Source organism: Vulpes vulpes, chromosome 15 (genome assembly GCF_048418805.1).
Source record: "Vulpes vulpes isolate BD-2025 chromosome 15, VulVul3, whole genome shotgun sequence".
NCBI classification, from domain to species: domain Eukaryota; kingdom Metazoa; phylum Chordata; class Mammalia; order Carnivora; family Canidae; genus Vulpes; species Vulpes vulpes.
Genome location: NC_132794.1, coordinates 109,760,636 through 109,775,159, shown reverse-complemented (window position 1 = coordinate 109,775,159; position 14,524 = coordinate 109,760,636). Strand labels below are relative to the sequence as shown.

Here is a 14,524-nt window from a genome sequence, read left to right as displayed (position 1 = left end):
AAGAGAGCGATCAGTCTCTAGTTTTCCAGGGCAACTGAGGCTCTAGGAGTTTAAGAGTCGCCCAAATGAGTGTTAGCATCGGCTCTGGGATCCAGACTCAAGTCTGTCCAGCTCTGACATCTCCTCACTGCCCCTGAACGAAAGACCTTGGATAAACTCCTTCAAGGTTCCTTTATTAAACATGCTCTTTGCACATGTCAGTTTGCAGTAAAGCACGCCCACCTTTGGTCAACCTCACTACCAAATTAGAAAATTGGAAGGTTTTATTCTGGGAGGTTAGCAGTTAAAATCTTGTATTTTTGACCACATTAGAAGAGATAAAGCAAAAATGGAATGCCACTTGTTGGAGGGCCCTGTCTTTGTCCCTGGCCAACCCTGAATTCTAGTAGAGTAGTCTTGAAGATGGTGGGACTGGCAATGAGCATCTGAAGGAGGAAAGACTACCTGAGCAGATGACGCTGGCATCCTCATGGTGGCCACAGTTGTGCTCCGACCAGCCCGAATGGGCACACTGGCCCAAGTAGCGCTCTACCCCGGAGCACTGCAGGTTGTCCAGGAAGATGTTTCCAGAGCCCGGGCCAAAGTGGGCCTTCCCCAGGGCAGACACGGCTCGTCCACATCCCAGCTGTCGGCACACGACCTCGGCTTCGTTCAGGTCCCAGAGGTCATCACATACGGTACCCCAGGCTCCCTGGTGGAGGACCTCGACGCGTCCTGAGCATCGACCTGAGCCGTCCACCAGCCGCAGCTCTGGCCAGTCCCCTGCAGGTAGAGACCCAGTGATCGTTGCTCTCAAGGGACACTGCACATTTCCCACGAGTTGGCTGAGCTCTCCACCCCAACACTACTATTTGGGACGGAGAACTTGATAAAAGAGTCAGTCAACTAGTCAACCTCCCAGCTGGAGGCTAATATGTAATTAAGATTGTCAAAATAACATTTAGCCTAAAACATTCATTAACTGAATATCTATTGGGCCAGACGTATGTGCCGATCTATTTTGGCTAAATGCAGAAAAACATAAATGATATTCACAGTGATTTGTGGCTTTGTGTAGTGCTTTTGTGTGTGTACAGGTGTGTGTTCATCTTCACCTTCGTAATAACTTGGAAGGCAAGCAGAAGAGTACCAGTATACCAGTTTATCCATAAGAAGACTGAAAGTTGGAGAAGTGAAATGAGTCACCCCAAATCCCACATCTGGGAAGTAACAGATCTAAGCTTAGCTCTCCTGATTCCAAAGTTCACTATTTTTCTCTGCTCTTCCATCTGACTGCCTCTGGAATGGCTTTGATGCTCCATTCACTTTGAAAAAGCCTGTTAGTGATGCAGATATAGGTTAGCTATGTGCAGAATTGGCCAAAAAATAAAAAAAATAAAATAAAGCTAGGACCCCGCTAGAAAGCACTTGGAAGACTTGGAAGACTCTGAAAAATACAAAAAAAAAAAAAAAAAAAAAAGTTTGCTCACCCTGGGATGCTAGAGCCAAAGGATCCCAAGAGTTTTGGATGGTCTTAAAAATTTGCGTAGTCAATTGGCTCATTTTTCCCAATTGATGAACTACTTTCAGTTGGTCTAGTTCCTGCCCCTGAAGCAGGTACAAATGCAGGTACCAAGAGGAAAGGATAGCTGGTAAATGAATGAATGCGTCCCAGGGCTTACCTGGTCTTGCTGTCACTGTCTTGGGTGTTGCTGTTGGGATTGCTGTGAATACAAGACGACACCCTTCAGATAAACAGGGTCAGGACAGCCGGATCCCTTAAACGCCAAGATTCTGGTTGACTCATTCTCCCTAGCATCTTTATAATAAATGAACTCTCAAATCAAACTTTGTTTATACGTGGTCTTGTTGTTCTCAGAAGTGTGGGATCCAACAGAAATAATAATCCCTTCTGTCCAGTCACTGGAAATACAATGACACTTAAATTGTGCCATTCTGTGCCAAAATGCGAACACCCATGGTGTCTTTCTAAGGAAAAAACTATCTCTTCCACATGCTTCTATTTTGTTAATTTTCCCCAAGTGTGGGATGCTTAAGTGTATCTCACTGGTTTTGATAAAACGAGGAATTAAGAAATCAAATTGGCAATTATCAAGGTACAGAGACCCAACCGTTGGTATGTGTAACTTGGTTCCACTGTGAGTACGCATCATGCTGGTGCAAAACTTGTGCAGAAAGAACCTCTCATCTAGCTGAACCGATGTAGGAAATTAGGAAATAAATGAGACCGAGATCAAACTATGACACTCCAAGCACTAGGTGGGGGGGACAGAGGAAGACACACAACAAGGAATGGAGATAAAGTAGCAACGTTAAACGTGACTCACTGATTAGATGTGGGGTCCGGGAACCAGCCTCTGCAATGACAAGGGAGCCTCGTCAGTACCTGTGCAATCACAGCGACAGTGACTTTCTCTGATCCACTTTGCGACACTGAGCATGCTCACTGAGTCGCCCTGGCGCTCGCTAACAGGGCGGGAGACTGGTCTGAACAACATCTCGGCCAAGGCAGATTCTAGAACTGCTCATGAGGTCCATGAGACAGCCTCTTTTCTCTTAGAGGTAAATAGTGCAGGACCTATGCCTCGGTCACTATGGGACAATTACTGAACCTCCCTTGCCTCAGTTTCCCCATCCGTTAAGGGGGAAGAAGCATGGGTTTGTGTGAAGATGAAGGGAGATAATACATGTAAGTGCTTACAGGGTTGCCTGGCATAAAATAGGCTTTGAGTAAATGTTTCTTGCTGTTTTGATCACTGCTGTTGTGATTACCCAGCCTTGAGTACTGTGCTTCATCAGAAATCCTTGGCTTAGCTTCTGCCTTCTCACCACACGCCCTACACCCCCCATCTCTGCGCTCCCACTGCTTCTTCACCTGCTGTGCCCCCTCCCTATTTCTTGACTCACAGCCTGGCCAGGCTTAAAGACAAATCTAAGGCTGCTTCCTCCTATGTTTCCTTCGTGCTTATAGCCCATGTGGTTCTCTTTTCTAATGTCTTTTGCTGAGATGCATGCATGTGTCAACTTAGTATATTCTGGTCTATTCTATTTGTTTGCCTTCATTTGGTATATTTTATGTGTCTACTAATTGCATCACATGGGTTTGTTTTGAGCTCCGTCCAGGTTGTGCACGAGCCCCTCCTAGACTGGGACTACACCCTCTTCTTCTGCAGGTCCTAAAACACCCACCTAGTACTAGATTCGGGGTAACTCCAGAAGTGGAACCCTAATGGGCAGACTGGAATGAGGTGTTTATGGGAAACCAAGCCTGTGGTGACTCTGCCAAATATTGAGCACATAATGTGTTAGCTCTGTGCAAGGGCTTTGCTTATACCATTTTGGGTAAGCCTATGAGGGAAGCTTCTCTTATCCCCATTATACAGGGAGTGGCTTGAGGCCCAGAGAGATCCGGTCTGTTGTCCAAGGTCACAGAGTAAGCGAAGGGGTTCTAACTGGCCCCAAGGCAGGCAGTCTAGCTGCAGCTCCAAAGCCCCTGCTTTTAACCACCATCCTTACCTTTGGGTGCAGAATAATAATAAGCAATGAAGTTTTTCCCTATGTTGTTGAAGCTTCGGAAGTACACGAGGGTCATTGAGCTGGAGGAGGACGAGTAGGTGAGGTAGGACCCGGAGCAGGTCTTCCCCAGGGACTTTGCTGAGGATGGAGGGCCGTCCAGGATTTCAAAATATTCATTGGTGCAGTCCAGGCTAGGGAAGCAAAGACCAGGGGCTGCCTCTTAGCCGCCCCATTAGCGGGTCTTAGAGGTATGCTGTGAGGCAGACCCTTTCTTTCATGACAGTGAAGCTGGGCACAGATTAAAAGCCTGTCAGTCATTTAAACATAGCATGGATTCCTTTTATCCCACTTTTTCTGGAGGGGCTGGGATCTTAACTGGAAGAGGGAAGAGGCGGAAGCACCAGGTGCACCCCTGCTGAGGCCTGAGACATCAGGGACCTGGAAGCCCAGGGCCAAGGGCCTGGCCAGACACCAGCCTCCCTACAGGACATGGCTCCAGGCTCCACACGACCTATTTACAAATTCCGCAGCCACCCTGCCTCGAGGGAAGCGTGCCCCCCAGCTTGCTTTGAGCAAGTCATCTGATTTGTCAGCTCTCATTCTTTGTTCTGGGGTTTTGTCCAGATGCCCTTAGTGTTAGAGTCAGAAGACCATCTCCACGCCTCGGCCTGATGAGCCATCCACTCTGTCATCTTTTGATTCGAAAGTAATAAATAATCTAGGTTGCTCCTGGGAGTTAACTTCCATAAGACATTCGTTTGTGAATGACATCAACCTTGAGTATTTACAATATTAAAACCTAAAATGTCTTGATTTACTAGGTCTGGGGGTTCCCCTGGAATCTGCATCTTTAACTAGAGACTGAAACGTATTCTCTCTCTCAATCTCTCTCTCTCTCTCTCTCTCTCTCACACACACACACACACACACACACACGTGGACGTGGAAAATGGTGAAAACAGCATAAGGTCTGAGGCCTCGTGCATTATTGCATTACTTCCTGGTTTGTTATTGCCCTACAGTTATAGAAGATGCCACCATTGCGGGAAGCTGGGAGAAGGGTACGTAGAACTCTATGTTTTATTTTTCTGATTTCTTGTGTGTCTGCAATTATTTCAAAAGTCAGAATCAAAAAGAGTGTGAAGGACGCTTTTGCTTATGAGAATCAAACACGGGAAAATGCTTGGAGCTCTACACTACACAGTGTATTTAAGTCATGTCTTTGTGACTTACTTAAGGTACGGAAATGCCAGCAGTATATGATCAGATGCATTGGCCTTGATTTGCCACACGCAGGTTATGTTGTCATGCATTTCGTTCCGCGGGGGATTCCTAATCGCTCCAGATGAGTTGGTAATAATTCTGCCACACTTAGATTTTTCTAAAAGCAGAAAGATATTTTACAATTTTAGTTTCTTCATTGTTCAGATCACTCATTTTGTAATTCACACTTTCTCCCTCCCCCAAAAGGTCTCCTTGATCATTACCTTGTGGGTACGTCTTAGGACATATCAGAGGCATATACCAGTCTAAAAAGTCTTGCATACTTAGGAAATCAGGGCATGAAAGTGTCTGAATTCTGAACATCTCTCACTTGTTTTGAGAGTTCTACCTCTGACATGGCCATGCTGGGCGGACCAGCTATCCAGTTTTACCCAGAATCTTTGCTTCTGGTTGTTACTCCCTAGTGGTGGTTCTGTAGCTTTGATTTTCATCAGGTCACCAGTAGTAATGAGTAAATGGCTTCATTTTCCCAAGAAAGGTGAGTCTATGTGAAGCCTCTATGTATGAAGATGGCAATGTTCCATCTGCCGTCTGTTACAATGTATTAAAATTACACTTAAAAATCCACCACTAAGTGGAGAGAACTTGCCCTGAATCATTTACCCCTCCAACACTGACATCATTCTGTATCTGCCTGTTTACCACCTGTCCATTTGTTTTCCCATCTACTTGTCTATCTGTCCACTATTCAGTACAAAATTAAAGGTAACACCTGTGGCAATGGCTTTCTCCATCAGACTCTCTGGCTGTGTGAGAATCAGGCCTACACTCGATTGGCTCCAGTCATCCACCTGTGGCTCTTCCGTAGAAGGACCAGCCAGGCTCTCAAGCCATCAATATTATTTTAGCCCTTTATCTCCAAGTGGTGCTAAGAAAAGTTTAGTGGAGCTTCTGGAAGCCCAAGATACAGGCAAATACGGCGGGGGGGGGGGGGGGGGGGGGTTGGGGGAGAATGGAAGATGCAAGGAAGGGATGAACAAGGAAGACAGAGATTGTCAGAGAAGGGAAAAGGGTAGAGAAGAACAACATGGCCATTATGACAGCGGCCCTCTGAAATGATGCTCTTGGGGAGTGCCCTGGCGACACGGCTGTGTTAAGAGCCACATGCCTGTCCTTCACATGGAGGGTTCATGCTGGAGACCAAGCAGGCTGGCACCACTTGATTATTTGGACTGCCTTCTTTGACTACCTAGAAATGAACTGGAACCATCAATCTATCTGCCTTCATTATTGGACTATTCACTTAGAACATGGGTTCAAGGGGATGATCCAGGCAGTAGTATGTTGCTCAACTTCCTTGGAGAATCACTTCAGGGCTTGAGCTAGAAGATGGTGGTCAGAGCAACCAGAGACACCAAAGTCTCACCTGCAGCCATTTTTGGTGCTATGACATCCAATGGGCGATCTGTCAAACACACAAAGGACATACGGCTCGTCAGCTGGCACTGAGTTCCCCGTGAGCTGAACATGATTCCCTGGGGAGCTTATAACAAATACAGTGTGGGGGGCCCTCCCAGAACTGCTGAGTCATCTCTGGGGGCAAGGCCAGAGTATGTAGGGGAAGTTAATGTGTGGGGTGGAAGAAGCACTGATCTAGGTCCTTCCTAGATTTCAATAAATTATCATCTTGTCATATACACAAGTGAGATATTTTAAATTTGGGGGTTTGAGAACACTAAAGACACGAAATTCTGGCATCTGTAGCCAATTACAGTGACCCAAGGGCTGGGAGCTATGAGACTTTGAGGTAAGAATAGGAAGAGGCACCAGCTGACCCCTTCCTTTGACCTGGTGCTCCTCAGAGATGGGGATCCAGGACCTAAGGATGCTGTGGATCCTCCTTCATGCCCCCTGAATATCTCCTACCAGAGACACCTGGCCCAGAACCTACCACTGGAGTCCTTTCCCTGGGACTAATCCATTCCCACTTACTAGAGTTGACGACCCAGGAGGGTATTGCCTGAAGCTATATCAGACCTTTTCTACTCAGCTTTATTCATAACTCACTTTCTGACCAAAAGCCAGCCAAGGGTAGGGTCTCAGGGAACCTAATGGTTTGATGAAGGAGAGAGGCATGGAAAACTCTGGATGCTGGCATTGAGAGCATGTGGGGGAAAGAACAGCAAAAGAGGCTCTGTAGGCACCAGGAACAAGGGAGAGGGTGGGAATGGAATTGGGTCACCTTGACTTTGGCCAGGTCCAGCCCACCAGCAATCTGCCCTGGGGCAGGAATTGTCCTTAACCACCTCTTATGTTTTAACCACCCCCTACCCATATCATTGCCATGGCCTAGTAACCCTCAGAGCTGACAAACTGAAAGTGCTATACAGAAGTCTGAGAAATTTATAATCTGCTTCCTGTGTGTAAAATAGGAGAGAAGTTAAAAGTGAAGCTGGGTCAAACCAATTTTAAGGTACTATCCATTTCTCCCACTGGACAGACAGGTGACTCCACATGTCCCAGTCACTCCACTGGCCCAGAGGATGACACATCCAACTTCCAGCAGAACTTCTTCCCCAAGGTTTTGAGAAACCGCATATGTGAATATTGCCTTCCTTACCTGAGAGTGAGACTGTTGAGTATTCAGCATCTGTAAGCATGAGGGATTAAAATATCTGCTGTGAGCAAATAACATACTGGTTCCTTTTCAATAGCTAGATTTTGACTGTCTTTTGAAAGGTCTTCTCCCAGAAAGAGCCAAGGCTGGACTCTGCCTGGGAGGGGAGCAGGGCTTTACCTGAACAGATCACACCAGCATCTTCTGTGTGTCCACAGTTGTGGGAAAACCAGCCGATGTGGGAGCACTCCTCCAGGTGCTGTTCATCTCCCCTGCAGTGCACATTGTCAAGGAGGATGTTCCCAGAGCCTTCCCCGAAGTGGGCCTCACCCGGGGCTGAAATGGCCCAGCCACATCCCAGCTGCCTGCAGATGATGTTTGCTTCTGGCAGGTCCCAGAGGTCATCACACACGGTCCCCCAGACTCCCTGATAGAAGAGCTCCACGCGGCCGGCGCACCTCCCGTGGCTACCTACCAGCCGCACAGGGGCCCAGCCTCCTGTGGAAGAACCGTGGGTCAAGGGGTGATGGCCATTCACTCTGCCTTTCGATGACTAGACTACATGCTACCCAACCTATGTTTTCTTATTTTCCATGACTTTGCTATTCACACCCTTCATGCATCATGTGAGCTCCCATGCCATTCTCCAGAAATGTCAGCTTTAAGAAGTAATGTCTTCCTTATCCACACTCTATTTAAGACTGCTTGCCCAGGGTACGGTGCTTACAAGAATGATCACAACGCTTCTCTTCCTAACATCTTCACTCTTTATGGTGTGACGTGGCTGCTCTGCCTATCAGGACATTGAGCTTATTTTTCTACTCCTTGATTCTAAGTGGGTAGCCTATGACTTGCTTTGGATGGTAGAATGTGGCAGAAGTAATGGTGCACTCATGGGGAGCTGAGACCTCAAGAGGTTTGAGAGGTTTCAGTTCATTCCATGGGAACACTGAGGGAATGACATGAAGAAGCTTGAGCTGGTCTGTGGGTGAGGAAAGAGCATGACCTCATCTTTCTGTCTCCTCAGATAACAGCTGTGGAACTGTAAGACATGTGAGGGAGGCCATCCTAGGCCAGACAGCCTTTAGCTGACCTGCCTGCTAGCCACAGATGCATGAGCAAGCCCAGCAGTCAGCCAAGACCAGCCAAGCCAATCCCAGAGCGGCAGGACTACCCAGCTGGCCCCTAGACTAGTAAGCAAGGAGAGATGGTAGTCATCTTAAGCCTCTGTGTCTTGGGATGGCTTTACATGGCAAAAGATAATTTATACCCTTGTTTATCCATACCCTCTTCTTAGTTAGGTTATTTTTTTTGTGGTGATCATTTTTGAAATATATACAAATATGGAATCATTATGTTGTAGTCCTGAAACTAATGTTATATGTCCATTATACCTCAATAAAAAAATTGGATGCCAAGAAGAGAGATTGGACAGAATATATTAAAAAATGTTAACATAAAAAAATTAAAAAGAAAGATGTGGAGTGTGAATTCAGGTGATTGGACCTCTCGGAACCAACAATGGCACCTTTGGTAATCGCCATCCCCCCAAAGCCACAGCCAATGGCCAGGAGCTATGGCACATGCCAGGCACAATTATACCAGAGCTGCTCAGACCCCAGACGGTCATAATGGTTCCTCTGTCTCCTCCCTGAATCTTTTGACTGTACAGCTAGATTAAGAGACTCATGGGTCCAATGTTTTACTCCCATCTTATCTGACCTCAGACAAGATCCAATTCATAAAAGAAAAAAAAAAAAACCTAACACAAGGCCAAATATCCTGAAATATTACTCATCCCTGCTCACCGTAGAAAACCCTCTCAAAGAGCCACCTCACTGTTCTCTAATTCTGTATGATTATTGACCAGCCCTATGTCCTAATTTGGAACACATGTTAATGTCTCCCACCCTGTAGCCCACAGGGAGTCTGTCTGGTTTTTCCCCTGCCTGGAATAATCCATGGCTCCCTCACCCTTCAGGTCCCTCCCAGATCCCTCAGATCTGGATGGAGACCCTCTTCTGGGCACCTATAGCACCCTGAGCTCCCCCATCAGAGCATTCACCACACTTCTTTGTAACAGGTTCCTCCCCCCATGGACTTAGCCTATTTGAGGGTTGGCTCTATTTACTGCTACATACAACCCTGGTGACATTATATATCCTTAGTGACACATATTCATTCACTCATTCATTATTGAGTGAACAAAGTTGTTCAGAAGACATAAAAAGAAACAGGCTTACCTGGAGGTACAGAAGAAGGTGGGTGTTGAGCTGCTGATATCACCAAGGATGTGGGAAGCAGGGTCTTATAGGCTATTGGTGAGTTAGAAGGAAGGATAGTCATTGGGGAGCAGTCAGAAAATCGGGAGAAGATACAATTGCTTCAAGGGATCACGGGCCTCCTCCCAGGATTGACCAGGAATAACCATGACACTACTTTCCAAAGCCAGTGCTCTCATAGCTCCAAGATCTTCATTTAGGACAGAGCACGGTATTATTACCCATTGACAAATGAACATGCACTATGTGGCCATCAGAAAAGCAAATCTCATGGACAATTTGCTCCATGTGGCCTGCTGTAGGAGAGGCCTTTGGTCGGCCATCATCTCTCTCTCTCTGCTGCCCTCTCCCCAGGTGTGTCATGATGTCACCTGAACAAAGCAAGGAAATTCACACAGCAGATCATGGAAGTGGAGTGTGTGGGAGGGAGGAGAGCATCAACCCCAAAATGCATGAGGAAACCTTTGAGGGTAAGGGAACTGTTTTATATCTTAACTACGGTGGTGATTATACGGTGGCACACAATTACCAAAATCCATCAAATTGGACCTGAAAATGAGTCTTAGTTACATAAATCAAACATTAATACAAATATGATGAGTTGTTGGATGAGTAAAGGGATGATAGATGGACTGATAAATTTAGCATGGGATCTAGGTAGGTAGCAGCTCATTGTTAAATCCTTCAAACTGCTGCGTATTTGAAAATTCTCATGGTAAAATGTTAGGTGGGAAAGCATCCCTCAATTTCTAGTACAAGATCTGCATCTCTGTCCTTCGAAGACAGCCTCTGGCTTTCCACAGTGGTTTACACCTCATTCAGCCAATCCACGTGGCTGCTTATCCTCTCCGTGTGAGTCATGGAACATCAAAGACATAGAATTTTAGGGAGCATGGAATCTAGAATCTAATGTGCCTTTTCTAATGATTTGGAGAGGGAGGGCCAAGGTTGTTTATCTGGAGAGACACCAGCCCGGATCAGATTCCTTCAGCTCAGGGCCCTTTGCACGTCTCCACACAGCCTCTCTTAGTTCACATTAGACCAAAAGAAGGAGCTGTGTGAGTGCTTCTCAGGTGCCAAGAGTCTTTGGGCGCTGTTACATTCAATTCTCTACATTATTCCTACTCTTGGGAAGAGAAATCGAGATGAAATGGGAGCAAGAGATGATATAACCTGGCTGAGGTCACATAATTGAGGGTGATCATATGCCATGTCTGCCCCCTCCCATTAAGGTGCAGGCCCTGTGAAAGGAGAGAGTTGGGCAGGGTGGGGTGGGGGGAGTTTGATCATTGCTGTTGGCCCCAGTGGTTATTGGCACAGAGGAACATGCAGTGGACACTCAGTCAATATCCGCTGAATGAACAGATGAGTGAATACATGAAGCTGGGAATCAAATCAGGATCTGCCTCTAAACCTCATGATCTTTCTCACATCCCGCCAGGTCTAGTAGATGATGCCAAATGTAACACGGGTTCTACCTGTAGGCAAAGCAGCTGTGGAATCAGCACCTGTCAATGTAAAGAGAGATCATGCCTGTTATCACATCTAACTTAGTGACTTTATTGGGAACGCCCTAGTTTTAAGGAGCGTTGGGAAGCACAGAGAGGCAGAGACCCTGCCTTTGAGGGTCTTAGTATTTCCTGGGGATTTGAGATCTGAGACCAGGTAACAAATGCTGAGTGTCCCAGGGGAGCTTCAGAAGGCGGTGTCTCCCCAGGGGCCTTAGGCGTTGAGGGGTGTGGCTCAGGACAGGCCAGGTGCAGCCTGGCAGGGCCTGTCATTTGTAGGGACACTATTCCAGCTGCCAGTGGGGCAGAATTGGGAAAGATTATGTGGTGCAGAAAGTCAACTAGCGGGACACATAGGTTTGGGAAGGTCACCAGGCCTAGTTAGATGTGAAGAGCCGGAAACATCAGCTGACAAATTTGGCCCATCACCCAGGGGTCACAAACTCAAACTCAGAAGTTTCCAAGGGCCGTGGGAATAAAACAAATAAGGGATTTGAGTGATGGGGACTGTGTGAACTGGAAAGCTGTTTCGTGACCAAAGGTCAGCTCTTTCTCAGATGCAGCTAGTTAAATACAATACAAGAATTTATTGTTTTGAGCCTGAACTTCTGTTTTTATTCTTTTTTTTCCACAAATGCAAGAATTTGGGTTTTTATGCCAAATACTCTGATTTGGCTGAATTGAAGTTCAGCCTGAGTTTTCAAACCAAAGAGGCCATTTCTGAGCCTGGATCAGCCGTCATGAGCCAAACTCAATGATCTTTGCAGTCAAGGGGGGCAGGCTGGTGCATAACTTTGAAGGGATGTAGACAACACCAGTTGCCTGCCTCAATCCACTGACATTTCTAGGCTGTACTATCTTGTGTGGGTGGAAGAATGAGACATGAGGAGATAGGGAGGAGATAGTCCCCATATGGGGACTGACAGCCTCTCACCTGCACAGATGACGCCGGCGTCCTCCAGGTGCCCGCAGTTGTGCCCGGCCTCACCCCTGTGCACACACTGCCCCAAGTGACTCTCACTGCCGACACACTGCACGTCATCCAGCATAATCTTCCCAGAGCCTGCCCCAAAGTGGGCACCCGTGGGGGCCTCCCTGGCCTGGCCACACTGCAGCTGGCGGCACACGACTGTGGCCTCGGCCAGGTCCCAGAGGTCATCACACACGGTCCCCCACATGCCCTGGATGAGAACCTCCACTCGGCCTGAGCACCTTCCTGTGCCATTCACCAGCCTCACAGCCATAGAGGCTCCTGGGGAGACACAGAACAATGGGAAATTCTGAGATTGACCTTTGTGTCAGCATTTTGCCTTGATCCTTTTACAGTGGTCTGATGGACTGCTGATGTCATAGTTCCTCTGTGTTGGGCAGAGAGAGAGCTCTAGGGTCTTAACACATCAAGGCTGCAATTTTTTCTTCCTGGAAGTGCCTGAAGGGACTAGAAGATCCCAGGAAACAGCAGCATCGGGCTTCTAGAGGGGAAAGCCAGAGGCCCTGGTTCTCAGCTGTACACATGTCCCTCCCATCCCACCTACAGCAAAAGAACTCAGGGTACCCTTGACCTGAGGGTCATATGGATGGGGGCCCTATGATGACCATCCCTTGGTGGACAGCTGACAAGAGTCTTCTCAACTGTGGAAGTTGTCCAGGGTGGTGTGATCTGGATATTACAGAACACTCTTTTTAGCACTAGAGACATTTCTTTGCAGCCAGCATGGTTGTACTTTTAACCATAGAATGTTCACCTAATGCCTGTTAGGTGCGAAACTGGACAGAGTTCACCACTCAGGATTTACAACCAGTGAAAGGATGGAGAAACCACACACATTGCACTCTCAGGGGAAATAATGAGGAATATCTCTAGGAATCTAATACTGTTATCAGTGATGGACACATCCTCTACTTTGGGAGATCATTTCATGAAGGTCTGGCTTTGAAACATGAAGACCTTTGCTGCAGGTTGATCATGATAGAAGAGGGCTGGCCCCAGACAGGAATGAAGGGAAGTGCAAGTTCACATAGGATGGAAACCTGTGAGGACTTCAACTGCAACATGATTTGATTTATAAGTTCATCTCCTCTGCTTCCCCAAGCATGCAAAAGGCATGAAAATGTTGTGATCTGAAAATACAGAGAAGATGAGATGGATAGTAAGAGCCGATGGAGAATTACAGCACGTTTCTTTTTAGAAACTAAACAGTCAGAGTGGGGTTGAGAGGATGTTTGCAGAGCAGTAACTTGGGCTGTTGTGGGCTAGGCGAGGGTGGCTACCCGCCAGAAGTGAGCAGACTCACCCCAGAGGAACCTCGTGGGTGATGTGTTTGGAGGAATAGGATGTCAACCAATGTAGGAGCGAGGTGCTGGTAAGCAAAGGGGATCATGGTCAATTGCATTTTTGAAAGATGTCTACAAAATATCTCTAGTTCCTCAAACCCTTCTGGAATCTTGACAGTCCAATGTCCCAAGGAGGACTTTCTTTTTCTTTTTCTTTTTTCTTTTTTTTAGATTTTATTTATTTATTCATGAGACACACACACACACACACACACACACAGAGAGAGAGAGAGAGAGAGAGAGAGAGAGAGGCAGAGACACAGGCAGAGGGAGTAGCAAGCTCCATGCAGGGAGCCTGAGGTGGGACTTGATCCCGGGTCTCCAAGAGGACTTTCTGCATCATCCCTTCAAACCTGGTTGGGCCTTTGCAACTTTATTGACCAATGGTGTACGGCACAAGTGACACTAAACATTTCTGAGCCAGGGTGAGAGAAATGCCATGCACTTGTGCTCTGTCTCCTCCAGGGACTCACTCCTGGGACCTGGCCACCACCCTGGGAGAAAGGCCAGGCCTCATGGACATGCTGACGTCTGAAAGCCACTCTCAACGTGTGTAAATTTCTTTAGGCCAGTTCTCTCTCTCACCTTAGCAAAAAGCAAATATTTAATGGCAACAGTGATGATGACAGTTATGATAAGGCTAACATTAATGTTGACTTCCTAGTGCCCAGTACTAAGTAACTGACCAGCTCCTTTAACCTCCACCATGGTCCTCAAACCACATCTATGTATTTATGAATGTATGTAGATGTGTATATATAAATAATAGTGTGTTTATACTATTATACATGCCTATACACACACCCATAGATGTATTATATACTAATATATTCTATTATTATGCCCATACTGTGGGCAAGGAAATGAAGGCACAAAGCAGTTGAGTAACGTCCCCAAGATCACACAGTTCGGGGGAACCGGTATTTAAAATTAGGAAATTTAGTTCCACAGTCCTTGCAAGAAATCTTAGTGAGATTTAAACAAAAACTGGAGAGAACTCCCAAAACAATTAGATTTAATATTTTGTTGGTATAGAACCAAGG

The 14,524-nt window shown here is 46.7% G+C and overlaps 1 protein-coding gene across 1 annotated transcript in view; it reads right to left on the bottom strand.

The window, feature by feature from the left end:
- The window catches only part of LOC112928837 (scavenger receptor cysteine-rich domain-containing protein DMBT1-like), an 80,406-nt gene that overhangs the window by 47,698 nt on the left and 18,184 nt on the right, over nucleotides 1–14,524 (bottom strand). Inside the window, exons 14-24 of the mRNA XM_026010718.2 lie at nucleotides 12,082–12,399; nucleotides 11,118–11,147; nucleotides 9,601–9,672; nucleotides 7,538–7,855; nucleotides 7,361–7,390; nucleotides 6,167–6,205; nucleotides 4,750–4,897; nucleotides 3,517–3,707; nucleotides 2,328–2,357; nucleotides 1,662–1,703; nucleotides 445–762 (exon numbers count right to left, since the gene is read on the bottom strand). Of these exons, the coding sequence (XP_025866503.2) occupies nucleotides 445–762; nucleotides 1,662–1,703; nucleotides 2,328–2,357; nucleotides 3,517–3,707; nucleotides 4,750–4,897; nucleotides 6,167–6,205; nucleotides 7,361–7,390; nucleotides 7,538–7,855; nucleotides 9,601–9,672; nucleotides 11,118–11,147; nucleotides 12,082–12,399 (1,536 nt within the window). The remainder of the gene's footprint in view (nucleotides 1–444; nucleotides 763–1,661; nucleotides 1,704–2,327; nucleotides 2,358–3,516; nucleotides 3,708–4,749; nucleotides 4,898–6,166; nucleotides 6,206–7,360; nucleotides 7,391–7,537; nucleotides 7,856–9,600; nucleotides 9,673–11,117; nucleotides 11,148–12,081; nucleotides 12,400–14,524) is intronic.